Source organism: Macadamia integrifolia, chromosome 3 (assembly GCF_013358625.1).
Source record: "Macadamia integrifolia cultivar HAES 741 chromosome 3, SCU_Mint_v3, whole genome shotgun sequence".
Lineage (NCBI taxonomy): Eukaryota > Viridiplantae > Streptophyta > Magnoliopsida > Proteales > Proteaceae > Macadamia > Macadamia integrifolia.
In genome coordinates, this window is record NC_056559.1 from 30,405,753 (window position 1) to 30,421,493 (window position 15,741).

Genomic DNA, 15,741 nt, shown 5'->3' on the forward strand with positions numbered 1-15,741 from the left:
GATTCTTAAAACTCTTTGGGTGATTCGATGGGAGTTTTGAAAAAAAATAACTCGAGAAAGGTATTCTGATGGATGTAAATGATTTTGGCAGTAAATTCAATCCCGAACTTTATGTTGATTGAATTGCTTCTATTTAAAACTTTTCTTAAGTGGAAAGAATTATCCCTTTTTTTTTCTTTTTTTTTTTTCGGTAAGGAAGTGGAAAGAATTATAGGAACAGAGAAAAGTTGATCAGTTACCTACAAAACACGTCTTGATTTGACAGCAATTTCAACAAAGCTGAGAGCTGAGAGGTCTTCCCAAACTAATTCTTGGGCTGATATGAAAAAAAAAACAAAATTATAAGAGCATGATTATGATTTGACTATATGGTAGCGATTTTTTTGATAAACCAATATAGATTGATATTGGTCACGATAACGACATATCAGTGGGAGACGATACCGACCAGATATTGATTTTTACCGATATTTCATTACTTTTTCAATTTTATCGGTATTGAATTGCATCTATGGAGACCGATACCTAAATTATTATATCGGATTAAATAAAAAATGAATGAATAAAAGAATTAAAATGAAAAGAAAAATTATAACCGAGAGAGGTAGTTCGTTAAGTAAATGAGAGAGAATTAAGTGTGACCCGTATGTGGTCGTCTTAGGTGTACAAGAGTCGGAACGTCTCAAATTCTGGTCTCTATTTAAAGTTGGGAAGAATGGTTTTTGTCCAGGAATGTAGCCAAAGCTGGCGCCTCATCTCTATCTCTATCTCTATCATCTCGTGCATGAAGGGTTTTCATTGGCTCTCACCTGCTCACATAGCTTCTACTGAGCAGGAAACACCCTCCCTTAAAGTTATGGATGAGGAAAAGGACACTTTCTGCTCTCTACCTCTCTCCTTTGGGTAATGACATCAAATTTACATAATTGGCATTGAAAAAGAATTTTGTCTTGCAATGCCTCTTCTACACCTTCACATGGGCACTGAAAGGATCACATCCGACCTTGCCCATGTGTTCATTGACTTCACGGGGCAATGCATGACTTCACGGGGCGATGCAGCCTAGCAGCAAACCCCTTTCGCTAAACAATAATACACTGCCCTATCAACAACTTGTGAGGCACCCTGGAACATTATCTCAGTTATTTAAACAATAGTACATTGCCCTTTCAACACCACTAAGGTTAGATCTTAAGAGCATGGACTGAGAAATGACTCAACTGAGAATCTTTGGCCAAGAAAGAAAAAAACAAAACTAGATAACATTTTGCACTTTCTGCTCAGAGAAAGTAGAGAGGAAGACGGGTAGAGGCGCCTGGGGCGGAAGACGAACCAAATTAATAAATAAACTAAAATGAAGAAAAGGACGCATCAGTGTTATCTGATTATAAATCCAAATGCCGCAGGGCCGGACCATCGGCTGCTGCATGTGCTATTACTGACTTTGGATGCTTTTAACATGTAGGATGTATCTGAACGAAACTTGACTACTGCTTGGGTTGCATTCAAGCATCCGCAATCACTGGTATCAGCCAAAGGAATGGAATCTTAGAGTTACGGGTGGAAAAATTCACCCTAGATGGGTGTTTTCAAACCTGCCCCTCGCATTTCATTCCCTTAGCTGTTACCATGGGCAGCAGCAAAATTCTTTCCAATGTATCTACACATAAATAGAGATGTTTACAGATGTTTAGATCCACCCAACACATGGGGGAAGGAGAGAGAAGACTTCACTCTTGGAACCCTTTTCCCTTAATGCCCCATGCATACTTGTAGGTTGCCCAAGAAATCTCCTTACAAATGCTTCTTGTCCATAACAACTCTGCAAGTACATGGTAGGGAAAAAAAATGATGAATAACTTGTAACGTTTTTAAAACAACTAACAAAATAAAATCCAACATTCTTTCAAGTATCGAGTTTTTTAGAGGCCATGGTGATCCAATCACTCATTGTTTGGGGAAAAGGGTCATGCTGCCTTTAAGACTTTTTTCTCTTTATTTATTCATAAAAATTCAAAAATAGAAAAAAAAAATTATACATCCCAGCTCATCCCCTTCTTCTTTCGGTTTATAGAAACATATTGCTAAGAAAGAGATGCCGACATACCATAGTTGTGTTTGTTTGCGAGTGTCAAACAACATCATACACGACCATCATGCACAATAAGGGGAGAGAGGTGGGGAGCGATGGAAGTCCAAATTATCTGCATGGCTCCAACCATTGGATATTCATTGCATTTCACCACTTCATTACAGACGATTTTGATGCTAATGATATCTAGACCATCCGTCATTCAACCACCGACAAAGAAAAACTTTGTCCTTTCAATGTGACTACTTTTAACAGCTCCTTAGCCCTACAACCAAAAACATAGCTCCCAAGCACCATCAACCAGGTTTCAACTAGCAGTTTCTCCATTTCATTGCATGTTCTCTTTTACAACTCTCTCCAGTTTCATATCTTTCCATCATGTTCAATATTTAAGTTGTTGATGAAGGGATCTTCTTTTTTCTTTTTTGGGTCAGTATTCAGTTGTAGAAGAAGGGATTACAGAATTCGATATTAAACATGAAATAGAAGGTTTCTGTTAAATCTTGGTCTTGCAGTCCAGGCAAAGCCACTACAACCTCAAATATATGTAATGTTCGACCAGAGGAATTGTAGCCTGATAGGTTCTTACTTTTAGTAGGAACTAATGGTCAAATTCTTGCTTTACGTCACCTACGTTTCTTTTACCGTTTCACCCTCCCTCGTTGAAATACCATCCACACAGTATAGGTCAGGTATTGACATCGATACGAATTGACCAATACGGCATATATCATGCCCATACCTGAAAAACCATGTTGGGACAAGGTTCAATACCCCAATAGTCCAGCTAGGGTTGTCAAACCTACATTGAACCGATCGAAAAAGTCCAAATCGAATCAAAATAAAACCGATTCTTTATTGGTCTGATTTCAAATTGAAGTATTGTGGAACCGTTCAATATCAGCCTAGTTTGCATGTACGGCACGTGTCGACGATCCAAGAGTCATACCGACACCTAGCAAAACTCAAGATTCTTGTACGACCTATCATAACTGGGTGATCACGTGGTATCCCGTTATTAAGGCCTTACAGTTGCAGGTACCCGGTTCCCAGCAGAAGCGTACGCTACTAGAGAGGACGATTAATGCCGAATGATAAAACTAGCCTCCACAGTTCTGCAATCTATTAGATTGAAATACCCATCACTTTGGTCATTTCAACTTCTACTGAGCACCGTACAGCACGAGCTTCAGAATTCGGAGCAATCAAAGTTTCTGTACGTTGCTGTAAGAGAGAGAGAGAAAGTTTTGGCCTTTTTGACCTTGAAATTCTCTCATCAATGGAAGATTCGAGATTCGAGAGAGGACACCCCCAACAATACACGGATTCAAGTTGGAATCAATCAATCGAGATATCTAATCAATAAAGAGACATAGTACCTATACAGATGTCTAATCAATAAAGAGAGATAGTACCTATACAGTTTTATTCTGAAACAAATAAAAATTCCAACTATAATAAATTCTCACAGCAGTTATGTGTCTTCTTCCCTATCCTATCCCTGGGAACAAGAACTTCATGTTTTGGAAAAATATTTACAGAGAAAGAAAATAAAAGAGAAGCCCAGATCAGGAAGAACCGAAAAAGAACAGAGCGTGGTGGGTTTTCAGTTTCTTTTTAAAATAGAAAACCCAGATCATGAAGAACTGGAGAAGCACAGAGCATGGTGGGTTTTCAGTTTCTTCTGTGTCAGTAATTCATGACAAGTTACAGAGACTCTAAGCGGATGATAATGAGAAGCCATGGTCTCCACTGAATTTGAAGAAGCTTCTTCACTAAAACTGATTTTTTTGTTTTTTTTACCTCTTCAAGGATTGAAAAGGAGATTCCCACATCGGCATTTCCAACCCACTGGTTTGTAGTTGGAGTATTTTACGTCGTCCTTGGATGGAGATGACACCAGCAGATCCACAGGCTTGGCTCTCCGGAGACCGGGTTGGACTCGGTCATGACTCGGTATTGTAGGCACCTGGACAGCAATGCAAGGGTGGCACTCGTTGCACTTGTTACGACAACTCGGTGGAGTGGAACCCAGGCGGGTCTTATCTTCGATTAACAAACCCTTCATGGTGCAAAACGAACAGAGCTCCAGTAAACAATCATATGTGAGAACTTATATATTAAGGCATTAAAGAACCAAACAATGGAGGTGAGCCAAAGATAGGTTTACCTGAGGAGCCAGAGACGGGAGCTGCTGGGAAACGCAAGAAGCCGGAGAGAGGAGGAGATGGAGAAGTGTGACAAAGATAACCAGGGTGATGGTGTTGTGGACTGAGCTCAGTAAATTCTTGGCCATGGAACCATCTCGAAGGACCATGAATATCAAACATTCATACCCAGAAGCTGAAAAGGGAAGGAAAAGAGGGGGAGACCAAAAGCCAATCTTTCCAAGGAAGTAGTAGTAGTCTGAGAGAGAGAGGAGGGAGAGAAGGCTATGATATGGACTAGGGACAGTCTGGTGGTGAAAGCTTTAGCTTTATTAAATTTATGGAGACACGAATTGAAAGGTCTCATTCTCAATGAGCTGAGAATGGGAAGTGGGGAAACAGAGAGAGAAAGAGAGAGAGAGAAGAAACAAAGGGGGATGAATTACAAAGAGGAAAAAAGCCGAGCAAAAGGAAGGTTGCCAGTCTCATTTCTTTCCTTTCTCTCTTTCAGGCTGTCTAGTAGCAGTTGTATAGATAGCGAAAGGCTTGTATTTGGGATTTTCTTATCTCCCTCAGTTTGTAGCACCTCCCTCTCTTTCTCCCACATTTCATTATCTCTCTCCCACATCATTATCACATGGATGATGATGTGAATTTCAATCCTGGAAGGAAATGGTTTAAATTAACCACATGCCCCTTCTAGACCTGCAGTAGATAGAGTCTCAATGCACTGGGTTGCTCTGTTTTAAATTAACCACATGTCAAATTACAGCTCTAATTCAATTCAATCATGCATTCACCCACCCATGTACGCATTAACTTTCCATGTATGTCCATGTACTCCCTAAGGGCTACACACTCTCTTGGTATTCCTAAAATTTTCAATGCTTCATATTTTAATGTTGCAAAGTTCAGTTCCATTTGATTGAGCAAAGCTTGCTAACGAGTTAAAATGGACAACAACATCACAACCAGGAAACCACTTTCAAAATGATTACATAATTTAACTTTATGTGACAATTTGAATTTGAAATACAGCACCAACAAAGAAGCAAATGTATTTCTTCAGGCTGAGCACCAGTGAACTGCAATCCGATTATTACTGTTCAAGACCTTAACTGTAACTCCCACTAACCAAGTTCACTACAATTTGCAAACTGAATAGTGGTTATGAGTTCAGGCTAATCCTCCCTTGTTCAAATTGTCTCTCCATGGAATTTCTGTTGGATTAAAAGCTGAGCGCCTTCGACTAGCCTCTTTACCACTTGACCTGCAGGTATGATTTCCTTGATGAGACCCACACCTTCGCCAGCATACATGGCCATGCTTTCAATGTCCCCTGTTGTCGTTGCGTTTGGAACTGTACCAGCAAAAAGTCGGACTTCCCTCTCCTGTTGGAGATGAAATAAAGTAAATGAAGATGTAAGAAAATTTCTGATTTCTTTCATCTGTTGCACTCGCAGATTACTCGTAATTTTATAAAGATCCTATGCTGCTTCTTTATATAACCCAATCATTTTTTTCATGGTGGGGTGGTGACATAACATAATTCTATTGGTTCAGCTTACACTGCTTCAATGAAGTTTTCAGTCCAAACAGAAATTCGGATATAAAAGATCAAACAGAATAAAGTTTCTACTCACATGATTTATTATGGAAAACTAAAACATATTGAAATGCACTAATTGGGAACTCAAAATGTCCTTTCCAGTGCATAATGGCAGCGAACAATTCCTAACAGAGGAAGTTTGGTTTTCCAGGCTGCCTACAAACTCAGAGAACCAACTCACCTAGGACTTCCACCGTGCATATCATTTTTTTCCTTTTTTTGGGATGGGGTGGGGAACACACAAGAACATCCATCACCAGCATATCAAACAACATTTGTAGTTGATTCTCTGGAATCTTCTTGCCATACAGATATGACTTATCAATCACAAATTTCCATCAGTAAATAATTGAAACAGCTATGGCTTATTTAATGGGCTTATCCCTTGGATGTACCTCTATCGTTTTATAGTCTTCTAATCATACACAAAATGGTGCTGCTTACTTGTGTCACCGATTAAAAGTTGAATAGGAAGGGAACTATAGCTTTTGAAAAGGAATCTAACAATGTTCATCAATTTGAAATAAACTCTTTTTATTTTACTATTCTGCATGTTACAATCAAAGGATTCCAGCTTTTCAAATAAAAATGTGTTCATTATATTTCTTTCACAAGCTAGATCTTATTGACATTCTATAACAATCTTAGGAGAAAACAGGGCAGTTGTTGCATTAACAATAGTTTTGAGGAAAATGATCCCAAGTTGAGAGAGATATCAAACCCCGTCAGTATATTTTTTTTAGAACTGATGGAGTATCTGCAGTAAGGCAGGCTCCATCTGGTTGGAATAAAATTTTGTAAGGTAAACTATTTTGAGAAGATAAGATCGATAGCATAATAGAAAATAGTTAGATTTTTTATCGTAGTCAAAGAGTGAACTTTTCAGGCACAGAACAGTATTTGATGATTATTCTTCTATTGCTAGTTTGAAAAAGGGAAAGAAGATGCTGACCATGCCATGTATTGTTGTGTGGCCAATGACTGGCTGCTTGACCTCATTCTCATGTTCTGAAAGATGCCCCCGATCATTAAAGAAAGGTGTTTTCAGGACACGCTGCGGTGCTCCAGGCCACCTTGCTCGACCAAATATATCTGTGTACGCAGTTTCATCAAGCTCAATCAACTTCCTTTTATATATAGGGTGAGCATAGCTTTCCTCCGTTAAAACAAACCTGTGGGGAATCAGCTCTGGGCAAATTAATACTTTGAAGGCTTTCAAAATGGGCAACTTGAGACATGATATCACAACTAAGAAAATAAATCAAAATACAAGGGCCTAAAAATCAACCTATGTGCTGCACAAGCAACGGCCTGGGACTGGACCCACAATCCAAGGAATCCATGATCTCCAAAAAACCACCTTGGATGACCAGAATTATATTTTCATAAGCTTCTTTTATTTTCTTTTCATAATCATCCAGAGGTCAATTCTGAGTGATGAGATCCCCAAGGAGGAGCTGCACAGTGACTCCATTCCTTGCATATAGCCATGTATTCCATGTGCTATTTCTAACTGTCGTTCCATTTTCATCGATGTACCTTAAAAAAATCTCCAAATGAAATAGCATGTCACTAACCTAGTGCCGAGGCAAATACCCAGAGCACCAAGAGCCAATGCAGCAACATAACCACGTTCGTCCACAATGCCACCCGAAGCAATGACAGGTATGTTTCGACCACCCACAAGATCAACTACTCTTGGCAGCAGTGCCATCAACCCATCCTACACAACAGAACAAATCACAGCCAAGGGGGAAGGAAATGTAGCAAACTTAAAAGCAAATTATGTATTATGGGAGAAAAAACTAAATGAATTAATGTTCCTTTCCAATAGACAAAGCAATGTTTGTAGACCAGTCAATTGTCAATGGAATGCATGCCAAAATGGTGAACAGTGAACAGTTTAATCCTTACATGGTTGATACCACCACATGTATTGAGGAAATCGTTAGGCTACTGATTTGATTGGAATTGAGTTGAGGAAGAAAAACAAAGAATAGAAATGTGTGAAGTTATGTTGATTGGTCTGTATGCATTTTGACATGGGTAGCCAACACTGCTCCCCCCCCCCCCCCCCCGGTGTGTGCGTGGCCAATCACCGTATCACAATCGAGTAACTACTGACCTTGCTTTTGTTCTTGTAAGCATTATTCTAATTGAATAAATTCAGTGAGACCAAATTTTAAGAACAACATTAGGGTACTTCAAAATATGGAAATGGAGGAGATTATCACTTCACAACAGCTAGGAGTTGGCAAACCCTCACCAGGTCTCAACACAATGGATCACCTGACAAGCAGATAAGCAAAAGGGCAAACTTGAAAATTAAAAAGCTTAATACAACAGTTTCAGATCTCAGGGCAAGAGTATCCAATATCATGATCCCAATGCTTCACCCAATTGACGTGGACTAGTTCTGAATTTGTTTGCGTAGTTTATTGACTACTCTTTAAAATCTGAATCATCATAGAGACAAAAAGGCATGTTGATTCAAACTAATCACTTATTATAACCAAAAGAGGACTAATCATTACAGGATATGGTGAATGCTAATACAAACTAAAGTACTCTTTCAGGGACATATTTGATATGGATCAAAACTAGACGTTCAACTGCTTGATCCAAATTGAGTTGCAAATTTTCATTGATTATATATATATTAATTTCATAGATTCTCTACCCTCTGCAGTTCATCTACTGTACATTTAACAGTGTAAGTCATTTGATACCTGACCGAGGACATGTCCTCCTGCTTCATGCCCTTGGACTATAAGTGCATCTACACCAACATTAATAGCTTTCTTGGCACCTTCAAGGCTCCCAACCTTTCATAGTTAAGAGGTAAATAAATTAGATAATGAAGGAAAACATGACATGGTTAAGTACTATTGTAACATCCATTCCCTCCTAAACAGAAATTAGCTCTAGATTTTAGTCGATGTAGCCTTTATAAAACCTATAGGAGTACAAATATTAACCAAGTCATAACTCAAGTCCATTAACAGTAGAGATCATTAAATATCGCCCACTCACTTGTTGAACAACCTTGACCCCTGCTTGATGAGCTTTGAGTACCAGTTCCTCTGGGAATTCACCCCAGGAGACCTGCAACACTGCGACCTTTTCATCTATCACGGCCTTTATATTTTCCTCATGTGGAAATGCAAGAACAACGCCCACGCCAAAGGGCTTGTCAGTTAAAGACCTTGTCTTCCTTATTAGCCCTCTCAAGTAATCTGGTGATTCCTGGCTCAAGAAAAATTTGAAGATCAAAATGAAGATAAATTGAGAAAATTGAACCAGAAGCACTTATCAAAACACAAGTGAATGTCTTACACACTTTTCTATGTACAAGAGGCATAAATTTCAGTAGGGTATTTAACTAACAGAGAAGTAATCGTCATTTGCTTTTACTTTTTCCACATATTCGTTCTCTTTCATTTACACCTACCAATTGTTTGAAGTATCATGTTTTGATCAACTGGGTCCTCAGCAATTCATTCAAATTTAACAGAATTCATTCCAGAAAGAAGGGAAATGCAGGAAAGTAGTTAGTAAAGATTAAGAGATAAAGAAGAGGGACGAACCCAATCGGGGGCTCTGAGTAATCCAATTCCTCCGGCATGAGCAACGGCGGCGACGAGCTCCGGGCCCGAGATATCAGGTCCCAAGGGTCCCTGGACGATCCCATACTCGAACCCCAATATCCCTTTCCAACCCATCTCTGCGTATTCTTCTATACCAGACGAGACAGTCGATGAACACTTTACCAAATCAGATATTGATTTATACAAATCTGGTTCGCTACTTCGCTTACCAAAGCAAGGACGACCTTACAACGTAAGCTTGGACAATTTGAGACGTCATCCATGGATAATGATCTTTTTGATGAATTGGGTTTAGCTTCAATTCCAGAAAGGAGAATAGAATTTGACCAGTCGTGGTTTCCATCGGCTATCCGTTAAAATAGTGGTTTATCCAATGCAGCAGCCGACGGTCCAGAGCTGATGCATTCCAATTCTTTTTAGTTTATTTATTATTTAGTTTGCCTCCATCCACCCCAGCCGCCTCTTCTTCTTCCCATCGTCCTTTCTACTTTCTTTAAGAAGAGACTAAAACGTTATCGAGTTCTGTGTTTCTTTCTTGACCATGAATTCTTAGTTGAATCATTTCTCAGCCCTTTCCTATAAGTTCTAACCTTAAGTGGTGTTGAAGAGGCAGTGTACTATTGTTTGTTCTCCGCGGCCCACGGCGGCGGAGGGCGCCTCAGGAGGTGTTGAAAGGGCAGTGTCCAATTGTTTAAATTGTTTAAGAGAGGAGTTTCCTGCCAGTGGAAGCCCACAAGAGCTCACAGGCATCCAAGTGGAGAGCACGGGTGATAATTTAACTGCCCCATGACGAGGGCATAGGAAAATTTCATAACAACTGAGAGCAGGGAATATTCATGTACGTGAATATACGTGAACGACCCTGGTCTGTGGATATGGCATATATTTTCTCTCTCCTCATTTAATAGTTGCCATATCCATGGACCAGGATCGTTCACGTACATTCACGTATGTGAATATTCACTTTCCTCATAACAACTCATTACAAAGAAACTCAATTATAATGGAGGAAGAGAATGCTCTGCACAAAGAGAGTAAGCAACAATGTTTGTTTCATGACGACTGAAACTGAAGTTGCACTCCACAAACGAAGAAGAAAGGAAGATGATATCGTCCACAACTAAACGAATATCAGTATTGAAGCTTCTAGAGTTGATAGACGAGATGTACTTTTGAGAATCGCTCTTGGAAATCATTGATGGCAACAATTGACAATCGCTTAGGATGGTCATTGATCACTGATGCGGCAAAAATTGACCGGATGATCTTCCGTGCAGTTCCTGGTGCTTTGACCGACCTGCACAGAAGAGATGACAGGGGAGAGTCGGGCTGACTCGACAGGGGACTCTCCGATGCCTAAGTCAGATCTTTCCATAGCAGATGCTCAAGAGAGCTTTTCTAGTAAAATAAGTGATTGATCCCTCCCCATGATGGAGGCTTACCTTGGTATTTATAGGCTGCTGATGGAGAGAGAATGAGGGAAGTTTGTGCAGAGTTCGGTTCAAGCGTAGAGTCCTTGAGGAGAGTGGCTCTGTGATTCTGGGAATATTCTAGGTTCCAGAAAATATTCTGAAAATATTCTCCATTGATCTCGGAGGTGCAAGTCGTGAGAGGGGTGAACGCCACTGATGACGTGTAATGGATAGAGTCCTGCCCCCGTGATCAGGGATTACGTTCCTTGAATGTAGGAGTGGATGAGAGCACGTTTCTGGGCGCCTTACTTGATTGTGCTGAGCCGAGGTGAAAGGTTGATCGAGCCGAGGTGACTGGTAGCACGGCCTGATGGAGGGCCGAGGTGGAAGCACGGCCTGTTGGAGGGCCGAGGTGGCAGCACAGCCTGATGGAGGGCCGATGTGGCAGCACGGCTTGATGGAGGGCCAATGTTGCAGCATGGCCTGATGGAGGGCCAATGTGGCAGCACAGCCTGATGGAGGGCCGAGGTGGAAGCACAGCCTGATGGAGGGCCGAGGTGACAACACGGCCTGATGGAGGGTCGAGGTGGCAGCACGGCCTGATGGAGGGCCGATGTGGCAGCACGGCCTGATGGAGGGCCGAGGTGGCAGCACGGCCTGATGGAAGGCCGAGGTGGTAACACAACCTGATGGAGGGCCGAGGTAGTGGGCCAGTCCTATTTAGGTTTGCATACACGCTTCAGCCGTGCTAAGGAATGGGACATATTTTGCCTCATCACTAGCCCCCCGCTCTAGGAGTTTGAATCGATCTACTAGAGCATTTAATTCGATGCGAAACGCGCTGCTTCACTTTCTCAGCCGAGGCTGCTCAACGGTTCAAGGACGTGGTTGTCTCTTGTTCAAAGGCGAAGGAGGAAAAGCACCTTCATGGGGAGCCACACAAGATCACAGACCAACTAGAGGTTGAGAAGAAAATGGCCAGATCTGAGGAGGTCCGTGCCAATGATGTCGGGTTGATAACTGGAGAGATGGAACAGGAGGTTGCTAAGCAGCTCAATGCCAACAGCAACTTGATGAAGGAGATTGATGCTCTCTAGGATGAGTTGTCCGAGACTCAGGGCGTAGGTCCCAATGCCAAGCCCTAGTTTTGTGAAGGCTTCGTAGGACATGAGGTCAACGGAGGCTCCTGTGTCCACTAGGACCCTATAGAAGGGGTGGTTTGCCACCACTAATTGAACTGCGACAGAGTCATTGTGAGGCCAGTTCAACTCTTCGAGATCTCTGTCAGAGAACGTAATGAGTGGATCCATTCTAAGGGCTTCGATAGGCTGTTCTGTGATGCATACGAACCGCGCGTGGGCTTTGGCTTTTCTGACTGATTCCGTGGTGGGTCCACCCATGATTGTTAGAATAGCTGGACCCACGAGATGGTTATCGTAAGCATCAGCTCGGTCCGTGTCTGGTTCCTTGGACGGCTCGACCCTATCTCGGCTCGGCCTGGCATCATCTCTCCTCGGCTCGGGCCAATTCCCACCATTTTTCTGCTTCAAATACTTGTTGAGGTATCTAGTATTGATGAGCTCATCAATTTTCCTTTTTCAAAGACTTGCAGTCTTCAGTGTCATGTCTATGGTCTCGGTGGTATCGGTAATACTGGTTAAGGTTCCTCTCCTCTAGTTTAGCTGTCATTGGCCTGGGCCAGCGAAAATACTTCTGATCTTGGATCTCTAAGAGCAGGTTTGTTCTAGAATGATCAAGTTCATATCGCTCAGGTTCAGCTGTGTCAAGTGGCGATTTGTTTTGTTCTTCTTCGGCTCCCGAGAATTGTCCCTAGGTCTTAGAGTCCTTTTCTTCTCCTTCTCCGACTGATTACCTATTCCTCTGTCGGCCAGGATTTCCTCTATGTTGGCGTATTGATAGCATCATCTTAACAGCTCTGGCATTGTTTCTGGCAAGTCAAGGGCCAGAGACTAAACCAGATCAGGGTGCATTACCCCATTGCACAACGTGCTATACGCCACTCCTTCCGGTAGGCTTTTTACCTCCAGTGTTGCCTTGGGTGAATTGGGTAAGGAACTCTCTTATAGTCTCTCTCGCTCCCTACCTCATGTTCATCACGTTTTGTGTAGTTTGTTTCTACTTCATACTTGCTTGAAAACGTGTGAGGAACGCTCTTGTCAGCTCTTCATAGCTGTGGATGGACCGTGGCCCCAAGTTCGACATCCTTACCAGCGCTGCTCCTTTTAATGAGGTTGCGAAGGCTCGACAGAGAACGGCGTCTGACCTACCATGAACCGTCATGACCGAGCTGTAATACAGCAGATGATCATAGGGATCTGTGGTGCCATCATATCCATTGAAGACGGGTATCACAAAATTTGAGGGCAGCTCGACGTCTATCAGTTCGTTGGATAGTGCATTATGGGTCGGAGTTACAGTTATGTCGATCGGGTGCCTTTGCCTCTGCAATCCTTCTACTCGCTCAGTGAGGCACTGGATGCGGCACTCCAGGTCGTCCCTTCTCACCTCGGCTCGGTGATCCAGGGATCATCGTGCCCTTTCACCTCTTCTGGGGCTTCTTCCTCGGCCTTGGTGACCAACAGGCCGATCCTGACCTTGCCGTGGTGCGCCTCTGGTGTGCCTCTAGTCCGCCTGGTGGGCGAGTCCTGACCCCCATGGGGTTGATCTCGCCGAGCTGTCCTCTGAGAATTTTCTCGTTTTTCCCTGTGCGGACGCACACCTCTAGTGAGTCTTTGAGTCAACAGCTGGCGTCTTTCTACCTAGGGTGAGGATCTATGGACATCATATGTCTCTGGGATCCGGTGACGAGTGGAATGACGAGCTCTCCCATTTTGGGCTGGAACAGGACCTTGCCTGCTCCCCTAGGGAGGAGAGCGGGGTGGTACTGAGTGAACAGTACATGACGTTCTGGCCGACCCCTTCCTTGCTGTTGATTGAGGGGTGACACTGTTGTCAGGAGATTCATCGTTGAGTTGTCTGCCTGAACCGGCCTAGGCAACTGAGCTGAACTAGTCCGTGGCACTGGAAGTGCTGACCTGAACTGACGTATGAAGTCCCACACCAATGCGTTTGTCGCTAACACCTGTAGCTGCAGGCTCTGCATCTACTCTTCCATGTTTGGGTGAGTTACCCGGGATGATGGGACATGGCGAGATAGCTGAGGGTTCTGCTCGTGCTGATCCCGCTCTCCCTGGGCAACTTGCGCATCAAGCCTCATTTGCTGGGGTCCTTGTGGAGGGGTCTTTGCTGGGACATTCTCCTGCTCTGCCATTGGTGGTGAAGGGGGACGTCAAAATGGTAACTCGCGGGTGGATCTTACAATAGGGACATATTTTGCCTCATCAATCGCCAAATGCAAAACTTCCAACACAACATTGATTCTATATTTTCTCACAAAAAATTGGTGGGAACCTACCTGCAACCCTGCTAGCAGTCAAAGAAATTGAAGTCTTAAGAGGTAATTTAGAAAATAACCAAGTTTTAAATGGACATCAATTCATCATACCTCATCAACACTAGACAATAGGGGAGATACATGGGGAGAGAGGGGTCACATCAGGACCCTCTCTTCCTTCACCACGAATTCACCCAATGGTGAAGAAAAACTTTATTCTTTAGAAAATAGTAAAATCTAAGAGGATAGTTGTGAACCAAGGGAAAATGAATGATTCTATTTATTTGACTGCCAACATGCTTGCAGCTATAGCGCAACAGCTAAATTTTGTTCCATTTTCTCACTCTTTCTGCATCTCCATCCAATTATTTCCTGCAAATTTCATTCTGGATTCCGGTTATTTTTCTTCACAAATGAACTTCACCTCTTTAGTTATATGATTCATTGTGGTGTCAGATTGCTTTTAGCCTTTTAGGTTCAGATAAACTTGGGATCAATCTTAATTGATACTATTTCCAATTCGATATCAGCCGAAATCCGATAGATAAACCCCCCTTTTTTTCTTTTCTTTTTTTTGCATAAATTGGTTTTTGGGTCCATTTTACTCTTATACCGTGTATGGCAATCAATGTATAATATGTTGCCTGCCATTTTATATATTAGATTAAAGTAAGGATTCGGTGCACATGAGGGTGGGTTGGGGTTGATTTTTTTTCAAGCCTTGAAAGGGCTGGCCAGGCCAAGTCTCAATTAAGGGGATGCATGGTTAGATTAGGGTTTTCAAAAGCTCAACCCAGCCCTTATGCACCCTTAATTTTACTCTTATCCCTTACCAATGGATTGATATTTTATCAATTAGCATTGGCGATTAGTCTTAAATGAAACCAATTTGGTCCGAATATCCTGACCGATCTGATCCGATCCCATTTTTTATACTATGGGTGGGAGACTATGATGGAGATAAGAGGCGAGGAGAGGGTGGGAAGGAGGAACGAAAGGGCATCTTAGAATTAGGTTAAAATTCCAAAAAAAAGATAATTCATATGATTGACTTGTCATACCTCGACAATGGTTGCCCTTTATTATACCCCAAGCCCATACCCATTGGACACGGCCTTCCATCACCATGCCAGGATGGCCTTCCCCCTGCCATTAAATTTGTGACCAATCTTGGGCAGATCCAGGCATGTTCCAAGTCGAAGCCCAGTTCAAATTACATAAAAATGAACAGTCCCCATTAGCAGTATTAATGGGCCAAATTACTGCTAAGGCCACGTGAATCAATTGAACTAAACCAAAAAGTGAAATAAGCCAAATAACATAGAAGGCTGTCTACCTATATATCTTCTCAGAATCCTGTTTAAGTGCGAAAAATCTTTGTGCGCTAGGTAATGGCCTTTTTTTTTTTTTTTTTTTTTTTTTTTTTTTTTTTTTTTTTTTTTTTTTTTTTTTTTTTTT

The 15,741-nt window shown here is 42.1% G+C and overlaps 2 protein-coding genes across 3 annotated transcripts; both read right to left on the reverse strand.

Moving 5' to 3' along the window:
• Positions 1-3,484: 3,484 nt before the first annotated feature.
• Positions 3,485-4,842, reverse strand: LOC122074541 (EPIDERMAL PATTERNING FACTOR-like protein 1). The gene is made up of 2 exons (XM_042639415.1): positions 4,263-4,842; positions 3,485-4,154 (listed from the first exon to the last, which is right to left on the reverse strand). Exons 1-2 carry the CDS (start codon positions 4,407-4,409, stop codon positions 3,900-3,902), a joined length of 402 nt encoding a protein of 133 aa, XP_042495349.1. The 5' UTR covers positions 4,410-4,842; the 3' UTR covers positions 3,485-3,899.
• Positions 4,843-5,192: 350 nt separating this feature from the next.
• Positions 5,193-10,126, reverse strand: LOC122074540 ((3aS,4S,5R,7aS)-5-hydroxy-7a-methyl-1-oxo-octahydro-1H-indene-4-carboxyl-CoA dehydrogenase). 2 transcript variants are annotated; one of them, XM_042639414.1, is made up of 7 exons: positions 9,666-10,126; positions 9,436-9,584; positions 8,882-9,094; positions 8,578-8,673; positions 7,426-7,571; positions 6,801-7,020; positions 5,193-5,630 (listed from the first exon to the last, which is right to left on the reverse strand). In XM_042639414.1, exons 2-7 carry the CDS (start codon positions 9,568-9,570, stop codon positions 5,436-5,438), a joined length of 1,005 nt encoding a protein of 334 aa, XP_042495348.1. In that variant the 5' UTR covers positions 9,571-9,584; positions 9,666-10,126; the 3' UTR covers positions 5,193-5,435. The 2 variants fall into 2 exon arrangements, with proteins under 2 accessions (XP_042495348.1, XP_042495347.1); XM_042639413.1 differs by having other exon boundaries at positions 9,436-10,126.
• Between the last annotated feature and the right edge of the window lie 5,615 nt (positions 10,127-15,741).

What these genes read in the sequence shown, in the direction of transcription:
- LOC122074541 (XM_042639415.1), bottom strand. Translation starts at nt 4,409, where the DNA reads ATGGTCCTTCGAGATGGTTCCATGGCCAAGAATTTACTGAGCTCAGTC. An exon ending in TCCCGTCTCTGGCTCCTCAG is followed by an intron (nt 4,155 to 4,262) that starts GTAAACCTATCT and finishes TGCACCATGAAG; the next exon opens with GGTTTGTTAATCGAAGATAA.
- LOC122074540 (XM_042639414.1), bottom strand. Translation starts at nt 9,570, where the DNA reads ATGGGTTGGAAAGGGATATTGGGGTTCGAGTATGGGATCGTCCAGGGA. An exon ending in GGTATTTGCCTCGGCACTAG is followed by an intron (nt 7,021 to 7,425) that starts GTTAGTGACATG and finishes GATTCCCCACAG; the next exon opens with GTTTGTTTTAACGGAGGAAA. An exon ending in ACACAACAATACATGGCATG is followed by an intron (nt 5,631 to 6,800) that starts GTCAGCATCTTC and finishes CATCTCCAACAG; the next exon opens with GAGAGGGAAGTCCGACTTTT.